The sequence below is a fragment of the Hyperolius riggenbachi genome, chromosome 3 (assembly GCF_040937935.1).
Source record: "Hyperolius riggenbachi isolate aHypRig1 chromosome 3, aHypRig1.pri, whole genome shotgun sequence".
Taxonomy (NCBI): Eukaryota; Metazoa; Chordata; class Amphibia; order Anura; family Hyperoliidae; genus Hyperolius; species Hyperolius riggenbachi.
The window spans coordinates 57,392,707-57,409,481 of NC_090648.1; the positions used below are offsets into that span (position 1 = coordinate 57,392,707).

Sequence of the window (16,775 nt, forward strand, 5' to 3'; positions counted from 1 at the left end):
TGCAGTGATGAGGTGTGTTCACTGAACACAAAAGGTAGGTATATGCAGTGATGAGGTGGGTTCATTGAACACAACAGCTAGGTATATGCTTTGATGAGGTGGGTTCACTGAACACAACAGCAAGGTATATGCTGTGATGAGGTGGATTCACTCAACACAAAAGGTAGGTATATGCAGTGATGAGGTGGGTTCACTGAACACAAAAGGTAGGTATATGCAGTGATGAGGTGGGTTCACTGAACACAACAGCTAGGTATATGCAGTGATGAGGTGGGTTCCCTGGACAAAACAGCTAGGTATATGCTGTGATGAGGTGGGTTTACTGAACACAACAGCTAGGTATATGCTGTGATGAGGTGGGTTCACTGAACACAACAGCTAGGTATATGCAGTGATGAGGTGGGTTCACTCAACACAAAAGGTAGGTATATGCAGTGATGAGGTGGGTTCACTCAACACAAAAGGTAGGTATATGCAGTGATGAGGTGGGTTCACTGAACACAAAAGGTAGGTATATGCAGTGATGAGGTGGGCTCACTGAACACAAAAGGTAGGTATATGCAGTGATGAGGTGGGTTCACTGAACACAACAGGTAGGTATATGCAGTGATGAGGTGGGTTCACTGAACACAACAGCTAGGTATATGCAGTGATGAGGTGGGTTCACTGAACACAACAGCTAGGTATATGCTGTGATGAGGTGGGTTCACTGAACACAACAGCTAGGTATATGCTTTGATGAGGTGGGTTCACTGAACACAACAGCTACGTATATGCTGTGATGAGGTGGATTCACTCAACACAAAAGGTAGGTATATGCAGTGATGAGGTGTGTTCACTGAACACAAAAGGTAGGTATATGCAGTGATGAGGTGGGTTCATTGAACACAACAGCTAGGTATATGCTTTGATGAGGTGTGTTCACTGAACACAACAGCAAGGTATATGCTGTGATGAGGTGGATTCACTCAACACAAAAGGTAGGTATATGCAGTGATGAGGTGGGTTCACTGAACACAAAAGGTAGGTATATGCAGTGATGAGGTGGGTTCACTGAACACAACAGCTAGGTATATGCAGTGATGAGGTGGGTTCCCTGGACACAACAGCTAGGTATATGCTGTGATGAGGTGGGTTCACTGAACACAACAGCTAGGTATATGCTGTGATGAGGTGGGTTCACTGAACACAACAGCTAGGTATATGCTATGATGAGTTGGGTTCACTAAACACAAAAGGTAGGTATATGCAGTGATGAGGTAGGTTCACTCAACACAAAAGGTAGGTATATGCAGTGATGAGGTGGGCTCAATGAACACAAAAGGTAGGTATATGCAGTGATGAGGTGGGTTCACTGAACACAACAGGTAGGTATATGCAGTGATGAGGTGGGTTCACTGAACACAACAGCTAGGTATATGCAGTGATGAGGTGGGTTCACTGAACACAACAGCAAGGTATATGCTGTGATGAGGTGGATTCACTCAACACAAAAGGTAGGTATATGCAGTGATGAGGTGAGTTCACTGAACACAAAAGGTAGGTATATGCAGTGATGAGGTGGGTTCACTGAACACAACAGCTAGGTATGTGCAGTGATAAGGTGGGTTCACTGGACACAACAGCTAGGTATATGCTGTGATGAGGTGGGTTCACTGAACACAACAGCTAGGTATATGCTGTGATGAGGTGGGTTCACTCAACACAAAAGGTAGGTATATGCAGTGATGAGGTGGGTTCACTGAACACAACAGCTAGGTATATGCAGTGATGAGGTGGGTTCACTAAACACAAAAGGTAGGTATATGCAGTGATGAGGTGGGTTCACTCAACACAAAAGGTAGGTATATGCAGTGATGAGGTGGGTTCAATGAACACAAAAGGTAGGTATATGCAGTGATGAGGTGGGCTCACTGAACACAAAAGGTAGGTATATGCAGTGATGAGGTGGGTTCACTGAACACAACAGGTAGGTATATGCAGTGATGAGGTGGGTTCACTGAACACAACAGCTAGGTATATGCAGTGATGAGGTGGGTTCACTGAACACAACAGCTAGGTATATGCTGTGATGAGGTGGGTTCACTGAACACAACAGCTAGGTATATGCTTTGATGAGGTGGGTTCACTGAACACAACAGCTAGGTATATGCTGTGATGAGGTGGATTCACTCAACACAAAAGGTAGGTATATGCAGTGATGAGGTGTGTTCACTGAACACAAAAAGGTAGGTATATGCAGTGATGAGGTGGGTTCATTGAACACAACAGCTAGGTATATGCTTTGATGAGGTGGGTTCACTGAACACAACAGCAAGGTATATGCTGTGATGAGGTGGATTCACTCAACACAAAAGGTAGGTATATGCAGTGATGAGGTGGGTTCACTGAACACAAAAGGTAGGTATATGCAGTGATGAGGTGGGCTCACTGAACACAAAAGGTAGGTATATGCAGTGATGAGGTGGTTTCACTGAACACAACAGCTAGGTATATGCAGTGATGAGGTGGGTTCACTGAACACAACAGCTAGGTATATGCTGTGATGAGGTGGGTTCACTGAACACAACAGCTAGGTATATGCTTTGATGAGGTGGGTTCACTGAACACAACAGCTAGGTATATGCTGTGATGAGGTGGATTCACTCAACACAAAAGCTAGGTATATGCAGTGATGAGGTGCGTTCACTGAACACAAAAGGTAGGTATATGCAGTGATGAGGTGGGTTCATTGAACACAACAGCTAGGTATATGCTTTGATGAGGTGGGTTCACTGAACACAACAGCAAGGTATATGCTGTGATGAGGTGGATTCACTCAACACAAAAGGTAGGTATATGCAGTGATGAGGTGGGTTCACTGAACACAAAAGGTAGGTATATGCAGTGATGAGGTGGGTTCACTGAACACAACAGCTAGGTATATGCAGTGATGAGGTGGGTTCCCTGGACACAACAGCTAGGTATATGCTGTGATGAGGTGGGTTTACTGAACACAACAGCTAGGTATATGCTGTGATGAGGTGGGTTCACTGAACACAACAGCTAGGTATATGCAGTGATGAGGTGGGTTCACTCAACACAAAAGGTAGGTATATGCAGTGATGAGGTGGGTTCACTCAACACAAAAGGTAGGTATATGCAGTGATGAGGTGGGTTCACTGAACACAAAAGGTAGGTATATGCAGTGATGAGGTGGGCTCACTGAACACAAAAGGTAGGTATATGCAGTGATGAGGTGGGTTCACTGAACACAACAGGTAGGTATATGCAGTGATGAGGTGGGTTCACTGAACACAACAGCTAGGTATATGCAGTGATGAGGTGGGTTCACTGAACACAACAGCTAGGTATATGCTGTGATGAGGTGGGTTCACTGAACACAACAGCTAGGTATATGCTTTGATGAGGTGTGTTCACTGAACACAACAGCAAGGTATATGCTGTGATGAGGTGGATTCACTCAACACAAAAGGTAGGTATATGCAGTGATGAGGTGGGTTCACTGAACACAAAAGGTAGGTATATGCAGTGATGAGGTGGGTTCACTGAACACAACAGCTAGGTATATGCAGTGATGAGGTGGGTTCCCTGGACACAACAGCTAGGTATATGCTGTGATGAGGTGGGTTCACTGAACACAACAGCTAGGTATATGCTGTGATGAGGTGGGTTCACTGAACACAACAGCTAGGTATATGCTATGATGAGTTGGGTTCACTAAACACAAAAGGTAGGTATATGCAGTGATGAGGTAGGTTCACTCAACACAAAAGGTAGGTATATGCAGTGATGAGGTGGGCTCACTGAACACAAAAGGTAGGTATATGCAGTGATGAGGTGGGTTCACTGAACACAACAGGTAGGTATATGCAGTGATGAGGTGGGTTCACTGAACACAACAGCTAGGTATATGCAGTGATGAGGTGGGTTCACTGAACACAACAGCAAGGTATATGCTGTGATGAGGTGGATTCACTCAACACAAAAGGTAGGTATATGCAGTGATGAGGTGAGTTCACTGAACACAAAAGGTAGGTATATGCAGTGATGAGGTGGGTTCACTGAACACAACAGCTAGGTATGTGCAGTGATAAGGTGGGTTCACTGAACACAACAGCTAGGTATATGCTGTGATGAGGTGGGTTCACTGAACACAACAGCTAGGTATATGCTGTGATGAGGTGGGTTCACTCAACACAAAAGGTAGGTATATGCAGTGATGAGGTGGGTTCACTGAACACAACAGCTAGGTATATGCAGTGATGAGGTGGGTTCACTAAACACAAAAGGTAGGTATATGCAGTGATGAGGTGGGTTCACTCAACACAAAAGGTAGGTATATGCAGTGATGAGGTGGGTTCAATGAACACAAAAGGTAGGTATATGCAGTGATGAGGTGGGCTCACTGAACACAAAAGGTAGGTATATGCAGTGATGAGGTGGGTTCACTGAACACAACAGGTAGGTATATGCAGTGATGAGGTGGGTTCACTGAACACAACAGCTAGGTATATGCAGTGATGAGGTGGGTTCACTGAACACAACAGCTAGGTATATGCTGTGATGAGGTGGGTTCACTGAACACAACAGCTAGGTATATGCTTTGATGAGGTGGGTTCACTGAACACAACAGCTAGGTATATGCTGTGATGAGGTGGATTCACTCAACACAAAAGGTAGGTATATGCAGTGATGAGGTGTGTTCACTGAACACAAAAGGTAGGTATATGCAGTGATGAGGTGGGTTCATTGAACACAACAGCTAGGTATATGCTTTGATGAGGTGGGTTCACTGAACACAACAGCAAGGTATATGCTGTGATGAGGTGGATTCACTCAACACAAAAGGTAGGTATATGCAGTGATGAGGTGGGTTCACTGAACACAAAAGGTAGGTATATGCAGTGATGAGGTGGGCTCACTGAACACAAAAGGTAGGTATATGCAGTGATGAGGTGGTTTCACTGAACACAACAGCTAGGTATATGCAGTGATGAGGTGGGTTCACTGAACACAACAGCTAGGTATATGCTGTGATGAGGTGGGTTCACTGAACACAACAGCTAGGTATATGCTTTGATGAGGTGGGTTCACTGAACACAACAGCTAGGTATATGCTGTGATGAGGTGGATTCACTCAACACAAAAGCTAGGTATATGCAGTGATGAGGTGCGTTCACTGAACACAAAAGGTAGGTATATGCAGTGATGAGGTGGGTTCATTGAACACAACAGCTAGGTATATGCTTTGATGAGGTGGGTTCACTGAACACAACAGCAAGGTATATGCTGTGATGAGGTGGATTCACTCAACACAAAAGGTAGGTATATGCAGTGATGAGGTGGGTTCACTCAACACAAAAGGTAGGTATATGCAGTGATGAGGTGGGTTCACTGAACACAAAAGGTAGGTATATGCAGTGATGAGGTGGGCTCACTGAACACAAAAGGTAGGTATATGCAGTGATGAGGTGGGTTCACTGAACACAACAGGTAGGTATATGCAGTGATGAGGTGGGTTCACTGAACACAACAGCTAGGTATATGCAGTGATGAGGTGGGTTCACTGAACACAACAGCTAGGTATATGCTGTGATGAGGTGGGTTCACTGAACACAACAGCTAGGTATATGCTTTGATAAGGTGGGTTCACTGAACACAACAGCTACGTATATGCTGTGATGAGGTGGATTCACTCAACACAAAAGGTAGGTATATGCAGTGATGAGGTGTGTTCACTGAACACAAAAGGTAGGTATATGCAGTGATGAGGTGGGTTCATTGAACACAACAGCTAGGTATATGCTTTGATGAGGTGTGTTCACTGAACACAACAGCAAGGTATATGCTGTGATGAGGTGGATTCACTCAACACAAAAGGTAGGTATATGCAGTGATGAGGTGGGTTCACTGAACACAAAAGGTAGGTATATTCAGTGATGAGGTGGGTTCACTGAACACAACAGCTAGGTATATGCAGTGATGAGGTGGGTTCCCTGGACACCACAGCTAGGTATATGCTGTGATGAGGTGGGTTCACTGAACACAACAGCTACGTATATGCTGTGATGAGGTGGGTTCACTGAACACAACAGCTAGGTATATGCTATGATGAGGTGGGTTCACTAAACACAAAAGGTAGGTATATGCAGTGATGAGGTAGGTTCACTCAACACAAAAGGTAGGTATATGCAGTGATGAGGTGGGCTCACTGAACACAAAAGGTAGGTATATGCAGTGATGAGGTGGGTTCACTGAACACAACAGGTAGGTATATGCAGTGATGAGGTGGGTTCACTGAACACAACAGCTAGGTATATGCAGTGATGAGGTGGGTTCACTGAACACAACAGCAAGGTATATGCTGTGATGAGGTGGATTCACTCAACACAAAAGGTAGGTATATGCAGTGATGAGGTGAGTTCACTGAACACAAAAGGTAGGTATATGCAGTGATGAGGTGGGTTCACTGAACACAACAGCTAGGTATGTGCAGTGATAAGGTGGGTTCACTGGACACAACAGCTAGGTATATGCTGTGATGAGGTGGGTTCACTGAACACAACAGCTAGGTATATGCTGTGATGAGGTGGGTTCACTCAACACAAAAGGTAGGTATATGCAGTGATGAGGTGGGTTCACTGAACACAACAGCTAGGTATATGCAGTGATGAGGTGGGTTCACTAAACACAAAAGGTAGGTATATGCAGTGATGAGGTGGGTTCACTCAACACAAAAGGTAGGTATATGCAGTGATGAGGTGGGTTCACTGAACACAAAAGGTAGGTATATGCAGTGATGAGGTGGGCTCACTGAACACAAAAGGTAGGTATATGCAGTGATGAGGTGGGTTCACTGAACACAACAGGTAGGTATATGCAGTGATGAGGTGGGTTCACTGAACACAACAGCTAGGTACATGCAGTGATGAGGTGGGTTCACTGAACACAACAGCTAGGTATATGCTGTGATGAGGTGGGTTCACTGAACACAACAGCTAGGTATATGCTTTGATGAGGTGGGTTCACTGAACACAACAGCTAGGTATATGCTGTGATGAGGTGGATTCACTCAACACAAAAGGTAGGTATATGCAGTGATGAGGTGTGTTCACTGAACACAAAAGGTAGGTATATGCAGTGATGAGGTGGGTTCATTGAACACAACAGCTAGGTATATGCTTTGATGAGGTGGGTTCACTGAACACAACAGCAAGGTATATGCTGTGATGAGGTGGATTCACTCAACACAAAAGGTAGGTATATGCAGTGATGAGGTGGGTTCACTGAACACAAAAGGTAGGTATATGCAGTGATGAGGTGGGTTCACTGAACACAACAGCTAGGTATATGCAGTGATGAGGTGGGTTCACTGAACACAACAGCTAGGTATATGCTGTGATGAGGTGGGTTCACTGAACACAACAGCTAGGTATATGCTGTGATGAGGTGGGTTCACTGAACACAACAGCTAGGTATATGCAGTGATGAGGTGGGTTCACTCAACACAAAAGGTTGGTATATGCAGTGATGAGGTGGGTTCACTGAACACAACAACTAGGTATATGCAGTGATGAGGTGGGTTCACTGAACACAAAAGCTAGGTATATGCAGTGATGAGGTGGGTTCACTCAGCACAAAAGGTAGGTATATGCAGTGATGAGGTGGGTTCACTTAACACAACAGCTAGGTATATGCAGTGATGAGGTGGGTTCACTTAACACAACAGCTAGGTATATGCTATGATGAGGTGGGTTCACTCAACACAAAAGGTAGGTATATGCAGTGATGAGGTGGGTTCACTGAACACAACAGCTAAGTTGGTATATGCAGTGATGAGGTAGGCTCACTGAACATAACAGCTAGGTATATGCTGTGATGAGGTGGATTCACTCAACACAAAAGGTAGGTATATGCAGTGATGAGGTGGGTTCACTGAACACAACAGCTAGGTATATGCAGTGATGAGGTGGGTTCACTGAACACAACAGCTAGGTATATGCTGTGATGAGGTGGGTTCACTGAACACAACAGCTAGGTATATGCAGTGATGAGGTGGGTTCACTAAACACAAAAGATAGGTATATGAAGTGATGAGGTGGGTTCACTCAACACAAAAGGTAGGTATATGCAGTGATGAGGTGGGTTCACTTAGCACAACAGCTAGGTATATGCAGTGATGAGGTGGGTTCACTTAACACAACAGCTAGGTATATGCTATGATGAGGTGGGTTCACTCAGCACAAAAGGTAGGTATATGCATTGATGAGGTGGGTTCACTGAACACAAAAGCTAAGTAGTTATATGCAGTGATGAGGTAGGCTCACTGAACATAACGTATACACAAAAAACACACAGCGCTTAGGATATTTGTGATCAACCACTTCCAATATGGTTTACAGACAAATTAATGCACATATATTTAAAGAGAATCTGTATTGTTAAAATCGCTCAAAAGTAAACATACCAGTGCGTTAGGGGACATCTCCTATTACCCTCTGTCACAATTTCGCCGCTCCCCGCCGCATTAAAAGTGGTTAAAAACAGTTTTAAAAAGTTTGTTTGTAAACAAACAAAATGGCCACCAAAACAGGAAGTAGGTTGATGTACAGTATGTCCACACATAGAAAAATACCTCCATACACGAGCAGGCTGTATACAGCATTACTTTTGAATCTCAAAAGATCATTTGTGTGTTTTTTCCCCTGTTCTCATGCACTGAAGTTTCAGGCTGCTCTTTTCTTCCTGCAAACAGCTTTGCCCTTGTCTGTAATTCCTCAGCATGTGAAAGCCCAGCCAGCTCAGAGGACAATTTATCCAGCTTGTAAAAGATAAGAGAGAAGAGAGAAGCTGCTCTAATCTAAATAATACACAGGCAGTGTGCAGAGAGGGGCCGGGAAGGGGGAGTTCATAGCAGAACCACAACACTGAAGAACTTGGCAGCCTTCCAGACACAGGCCGACAAGTTTGACAGGGGAAAGATACATTGATTTATTACAGAGACAGTGATAGTATAAAGTGCTGCAGTAAGCCAGATCTTGTAGTTTTTGAGAATATTGATTTGAATACTTCAAAACAAAAAAATGTTTTTAAAGTCAGCAAAACAACATTCATTTTGCAGCAGAATTCAGAATGTCATTGCTCTGGGGCTTGCCATACTTAGTATTGCAAATCCAGGGCTGGGAATTGGATAGACGTGTGCAGGGTCGGACTGGGACCCTTGGGGCCCACCAAAGAAATTTCAACCTGGGGCCCACGCATCCCATGATTGCGGTGAAAAAAGGGCGTGACCATGCCCCGGAAGGTGGGCGTGGTAATGATGTATTATGGGCAGGGCCAAATGTACATGATCTTAGCAGCATTGTAATTCAGAGACACTGCTGCCCAGCAAAACTTTGCATAGAGTCCCCTCCTTCAATATAAAGTAATGTCCTACTTTGCAGAGCTTGTGACTGCAGAGGTTGCGACCGCATCGGGGCCCTTGGGCCAAAGGGGCCCCAAAGGGCCCTCCCTCAACTACAGTATTACCTCTCTATTGGTCCTTTGCTCATAATAATCACTTCTATACACACTTCTATAACAAGCTATTTTCCATCCCCTTCTTGCACCTCTGACATTGTAGTTGCCATTGGCAGGTTTTGGTGCGTCGTATAAATTGTTATGTACAGAGTGCCTGGGGGGGCCCATTGTAAAATTTGCATCGAGGCCTACAGCTTCTTAGCTACGCCACTGCTCTCAGCATGAGTGATTACAGCACTAAGAAGAGAATTTTTGTGCTACAGGCAGCAATTGGAGCTCTGTCAGACAAGGAGGGGGGGGGGCACCAGAGACCTGGAGGGGGGGCCCGCCGAGGGAAAAAACTGTACTACTGTGGCCCAGTCCGACCCTGGACGTGTGTGGCCCTGTCTGTCAGTCATCAAGGCAGGAATTAATGCATCTCCGTCGTTCATCGGGTATCGAGAGGATATGACACTGGATCGTTTCTGTGGATACTGTCAAGTGAATAATGAAAAGAAAGTTATGGTTAATTAAGATCATTAAAGGGCTTTTTAATGGTTGCCTTTTTACTTTGTATTAAGTCTTTGTGAAAATGTTCAAGGTGTGGGAAATATTTTGGCGATAAAGGAAACCTTGTCAAACATGAGTGAACTCACACTGGTGAGAAACCACATTCATGTGCTGAGTGGGGGAAATGGTTTGCACAGAAATCCCAACTTGTTACACATGAGAGATCTCACACTACTGAGAAGCCCTTTTTTGTGCTGAGTGTGGGAAATGGTTTGCTCACAAATCAGAGCTTGTTTCACTTGGTGGCTTTCACACTGGGAATACACCTTTTTCATGTTCTGAGTGTAGGAAATTTCTTGGGCATAAATCACTAATGATCAGACGTGAGAAGTCTCACACTGGTGAGAAGCACTATTCATGTGGTGAGTGTGGGAAATGTTTTGTACAGAAATCAATTCTTGTTGCATATCAGAGGTCAGGGCCGGTTCACACTTGTTGCTAATGTATCCCTATGGGATCATTCTCACTGCAGTATTTGTGATTTGCATGAATTGAAAACATGCTGCATGCAGCGCTCTGGGGGATCATTGCGATGAGATTCACATTCTGTTGAATGGGAATCACAACACAAATTACAGCAAAATTGCAATGCAAAATAGCAATCATGTTTGCAATTGCGATTTGGGTTCACAGTGTGAACTAGCCCCACACACTGGTGAGAGGCCCTATACATGTGTTGAGTGTTCGAAATGTTTTGGTCAGAAACAAAACCTTATAATACATGAAAGATTTCACACTAGTGAGAGGCCCAAATCATGTTCTGAGAGTGGGAAATGTCTTGGGGGCAAATCAAACCTTGTCATGCATAAGAAGTCTAACACTGGTAAAAAGCCCTATTCATGTTCTGAGTGTGGGGAATGTTTTACCCAGAAATCAGACCTTGTCGCACATGAGCGATCACACACTGTTTACAGGACCTATCCATGATCTGAGTGTGGGAAATGCTTTGTTTCAATTTGCATTCAGAGTGTGAACTAGCCCTCTCACACTGGTGAGAATCACTATTCATGTGCTGAGTGGGGGAAATTATTTGCACAGAAAGCAGTTCTTGTCACAGATGAAAAGTCACACACTGGTGAGAAGCCCTATTCATGCACTGAGTGTGGGTAATGTTTTGGTCATAAACAAAACCTTGTCATACAGGAGAGATCTCACACTGGTGTGAAGCCCTATTCATGTTCTGAATGTGGGAAATGTATTGGGAGCAAATCAAACCTTGTCATGCATAAGAAATACCATACTGGTGAAAAGCCCTCTCCATGTTCTGAGTGTGGGAAATATTTTGTACAGAAATCGGACCTTGTCACACATGAGAGATCACACACTGGTGAGAGGTCCTATCCATGAGCTGAGTGTGGGAAATGCTGTACAAACATTTCCTACACTCAGATTAAAAGCAGCAGAAGGAGGCGCCCTTTTTGTATGGTTTGCACTTAGGCTTCACGTATAATATATAAGGTATGTTGTAGATCGCCTACCTTAGAAATGGACACTCCACTCAGTAGGATAGACGTAACAGTTTAATGGTGATAAGCACTTAGGACAACGCTTTTCGCGGCATCAACCGCTTCATCAGGTCAAAAATAGTGCTGTATGTTAATGGTGGATATCCTGGGCGCCAAAAAACAGTTTTTTGGCGCCCAGGATATCCACCATTAACATACAGCACTATATTTGACCTGATGAAGCGGTTTATGCCGCGAAACGCGTTGTCCTAAGTGCTTATCACCATTAAACTGTTACGTCTATCCTACTGAGTGGAGTGTCCATTTCTAAGGTAGGCGATCTACAACATACCTTATATATTATACGTGAAGCCTAAGTGCAAACCATACAAAAAGGGCGCCTCCTTCTGCTGTTTTTAATCTGAGTCTAACATCCCACATCTGTGTGATTGTTATTTTTTGCCACAAACCTGTGGCAAGAAAACTTTTTTCCAAAGGAGCTGCGACCATCCACCCTAAAGACCGAGTGGGGACGGGCTTTCTCCACATGTGTGTTTGAGTGGTTGCCTCTCCAAGCAACCTACACTTGTGAGTAGTAATATTTGTATATCTTGACCAGATTGCAAGGATAATACACTATAGAGGCTCCCGGTGTCTCTGTGGTTTTTTTCTTTTCTCGCTTACACATTTCCTACACTCAGCACAAGAAGGTGGTTTCTCACTAGCGTGAGTTTTCTCATGTTTGACAAGGTTTCCTTTACCAGCAAAATATTTCCCACTCTCATTTCCACAAAGACTTAAAATTAAATAAAAAGGCAACCACAAAAAAGTCTTTTAACCATTTTCACCTTTTGGATGTAGCTGCGACGTCCAAAAGGCTGCTACTATGCTACTGTGCACTCCCGCCGTCCGTTAGCCCAGAGATCAATGAATGGGGACACAGTTCCTATTCATTGATCTAAGTCCACATTAGAAAGACTACTTTCAGAATCCGTGCTCTTTCTAAAGAAAGACATCCTTCACATCCTGTAAGTGAGCGGGCACTGAACACAACAGCTAGGTATATGCAGTGATGAGGTGGGTTCACTGAACACAACAGCTAGGTATATGCTGTGATGAGGTGGGTTCACTGAACACAACAGCTAGGTATATGCAGTGATGAGGTGGGTTCACTGAACACAACAGCTAGGTATATGCTGTGATGAGGTGGGTTCACTGAACACAACAGCTAGGTATATGCTGTGATGAGGTGGGTTCACTGAACACGACAGCTAGGTATATGCTGTAATTGGGTGGGTTCACTGATCACAACAGCTAGGTATATGCAGTAATGAGGTGGGTTCACTGAACACAAAAGGTAGGTATATGCAGTGATGAGGTGGGTTCACTGAACACAAAAGGTAGGTATATTCAGTGATGAGGTGGGTTCACTGAACACAACAGCTAGGTATATGCTGTGATGAGGTGGGTTCACTGAACACAACAGCTAGGTATATGCAGTAATGAGGTGGGTTCACTGAACACAAAAGGTAGGTATATGCAGTGATGAGGTGGGTTCACTGAACACAAAAGGTACGTATATGCAGTGAGGAGGTGGGTTCACTGAACACAACAGCTAGGTATATGCAGTGATGAGGTGGGTTCACTAAACACAACAGCTATGTATATGCTGTGATGAGGTGTGTTCACTGAACACAACAGCTAGGTATATGCTGTGATGAGGTGGGTTTTACTGAACACAAAATTTAGGTATATGCAGTGATGAGGTGGGTTCACTGAACACAACAGCTAAGTTGGTATATGCAGTGATGAGGTGGGTTCACTGAACATAACAGCTAAGTATATGCTGGGATCAGGTGGGTTCACTCAACACAAAAGGTAGGTATATGCAGTGATGAGGTGGGTTCACTAAACACAACAGGTACTAGGTATATGCAGTGATGGGTATTACAATGTGCACCTGCTGTCACACACACAGGTAGTCACTGAATTCGCTGGGCCTAAGAGTGGCACACACAGTATGAATTAGCAAGGCTGTCTATGCAACACAAGTGTCAGTGGGACACACAGAAAAAAAAATAGATCACAAGAACAAGATTAGCTCTCAAAAGAGCTGTTGTGGGGTGTTATTTTAGCAATAAGAATCAGCCAGGAGCAAGCTAACAAGCCTACAACAGCCTAACCAATCTTTCCCTATGAGAGTCTGCCAGCAACTGTCCCTTCTCTCACTATTGCAGGCACACAAGTGAGTGTAATGGCCGGCGGAGCCTGCTTTATACAGTATAAGGGGGGGAGTGGCTCCAGGAGAGAGTGTAGCCTAATTTGCTACAATGTGCCTGCTGACTGTGATGTAGAGGGTCAAAGTTGACCCTAATGGTGCACTATGGGGGCGAACCGAACTTCCGGAAAAGTTTACGTTACATGGCGAACACGAACCACCGGAAGTTCGCCAGCGAACCGTTCGGGACATCTCTAGTTTGGAGGTCATTGATTATGGCATTAATATTGAGGTGTGGGATTACTGTATGAGATGATTCCAAGCACATATTTCATATATTATCCAATCCAATTTAGTCAATTGAGCTCTAGACTGATATGTAAGTTTATAAAGGGCTTGCTGCTGGCATTTACCACATTAATCCAATCACATACTGCATGGGTAGGGAAGTCTGTTTCCATTTTGACTCTCTTGCATAGGTTAGTATAATCCTAATAAGCACCATTTTATACCACAGGCAATATCTCCCAGCATGCCTAGCATGCAGACTTTAAAGGGTACTGGAGGCGACATGTGACATGATAAGATAAACATGTGTATGTACAGTGCAAAACATATTCATAACAAGGCTGTTTTCGTTTTTTTATTTTGCTGCCCGAGGGCTAATTCAGTACTTAATTGTGTTCCAAAATAAGGCTGTTCACAGAACTGTGTTGTAACGGATCATGTTATTCTGATTTTAGTGATTTATACCAAAGCCCCCATACATGCTTGAATCACCACCATTACGGGAACAAGAGGAAGAAAAAAATATTTTTTTTCAAAAAGATCTTGTAGTTTTTGAGAATATCGATTTTGAATACTTCAAAACAAAAAAATGTTTTTAATGTCAGCAAAACAACATTTTGCAGCAGAATTCAGAATGTCATTGCTCTGGGGTTTGCCATATTTAGTATAGCAAGTCCAGGGCTGGGAATGGGATAGACTTGTGTGACCCTGTCTGTCGGTCATCCGGGCAGGAATGAATGTATCTCTGTCGTTCATCAGGTATCGAGAGTATATGACACTGGATCATTTCTGTAGATACTGTCATATGAATAATGAAAGGAAAGCTATGGTTCATTAAGATCCTGAGGTATTTTAAGCCTTTTAGAACCTTTTATCCTGCTGGCACCTCTGTTCACTCTTACATTAATCTCACCAGTGTGAGTTCACTCATGTTTGACAAGGTTTGCTTTATCGCAAAAATATTTCCCACACTCTGAACATTTTCACAAAGACTTAAAATGAAATAAAAAGGCAACCATTAAAATGTCCTTTAATTATCTTAATTAACCATAACTTTCCTTTCATTATTCATATGACAGTATCTACAGAAATGATCCAGTGTCATATCCTCTCGATACCCAATGAACAACAGAGATGCATTAATTCCTGCCCTGATGACCGACAGACAGGGTCACACAAGTCTATCCCATTGCCAGCACCTCCTGGGGGATTTTAAGCCTTTTAGAACCTTTTATCCTGCTGGCACCTCTGTTCACTCTTACATTATCAATATCCACCCCTGGTGGAGGGGTGTTGCCCCTTATTTCCTTATCTACAGAGAGCGACTTTTAATCCTGGGTGAGGACAGGTCTAATCTCCTCACCTGCCTATACAGTGGTTACCTAGGAGGTAACCCACGTTTGCGAGTATATACATTATATACTTTTCATTTCCAACCCCTTGTTTTGCATACTACACTATATTGGGCTCTAGGTATTTCCTTTGTCTTTATCGTCACACTGGTGAGAAGCCACATTCATGTGCTGAGTGGGGGAAATGGTTTGCACAGAAATCAATTCTTGTTGCATATCAGAGGTCAGGGCCGGTTCATCCTATGGGATCATTCTCACTGCAGTATTTGTGATTTGCATGAATCGAAAACATGCTGCATGCAGCACTTTGGGGGATGATTGCGATGTGATTCACATTCTGTTGAATGGGAATCACAACACAAATTACAGCAAAATTGCAATGCTAAATAGCAATCATGTTTGCAATCGCAATTTGCGTTCAGAGTATGAACTATCCCTCACACACTGGTGAGAGGCCCTATGCATGTGCTGAGTGTGAGAAATGTTTTGGTCAGGAAGAAAACCTTATAATACATGAAAGATCTCACACTAGTGAGAAGCCCAATTCATGTTCTGAGAGTGGGAAATGATTTGGGAGCAAATCAAACTTTGTCATGCATAAGAAGTTTTATACTGGTGAAAAGCCCTATTCATGTTCTGAGTGTGGGAAATGTTTTGCCCAGAAATCAGACCTTGTCACACATGAGAGATCACACACTGGTGAGAGGCCCAATCCATGAGCTGTGGGAAATGCTATACAAAACATGTGCTGTACAAAACATTTCCCACACTCAGCACATGAAGGTGGTTGCTCACCAGTGTGAGTTCTATCATGTTTGACAAGATTTCCTTTATCACCAAAATATTTCCCACACTCAGTTCCACAAAGACTTAAAATTAAATAAAAAAGTAAACACAAAAAAGTCCTTTAACCATTTTCGCTTTTTGGACGTAGCTGCTACTTCCAAAAGGCTGCTACTATGCTACTGCACGCTCCGGCCGCCCGTTAGCCCGGAGATCAGTGAATGAGGACACAGTTCCCATTAATTGATCTAAGTCCCCATTAGAAAGACTTATTTCAGAATCCGCAATCTTTCTAAAGGAAAAAAAGTTTCCCATCCTCCCTTCACATCCTGTAAGTGAGCGCGCTCGCTTACAGGACTAAAAAAAAAAAAATTTACAAAAAAATTGACAAATAGTAAAACTACATCTACATACATTTTTTTAAATAAATACAATTTATTATATTTAAAATGTACTGTTTACACTCCACACTCCAAAAAACACAAATCATTTTTTTTTAATAAAAACAAAATACAATAAAAAAAATAGTTATCTAAGGGTCTGAACTTTTTTTTTAATATGCATGAGAAGAGGGTATATTACTATTATTTTTTAAATTATTTGCTTGTAAATAGTGAT

At 43.3% G+C, this 16,775-nt stretch overlaps 1 protein-coding gene across 1 annotated transcript in view; it reads left to right on the forward strand.

The window, feature by feature from the left end:
• The first annotated feature begins 15,967 nt into the window (after positions 1 to 15,967).
• The window catches only part of LOC137562115 (zinc finger protein 850-like), a 161,977-nt gene continuing 161,169 nt past the window's right edge, over positions 15,968 to 16,775 (forward strand). The window contains exon 1 of the mRNA XM_068273449.1: positions 15,968 to 16,073. Within this exon, the coding sequence (XP_068129550.1) occupies positions 15,968 to 16,073 (106 nt within the window). The remainder of the gene's footprint in view (positions 16,074 to 16,775) is intronic.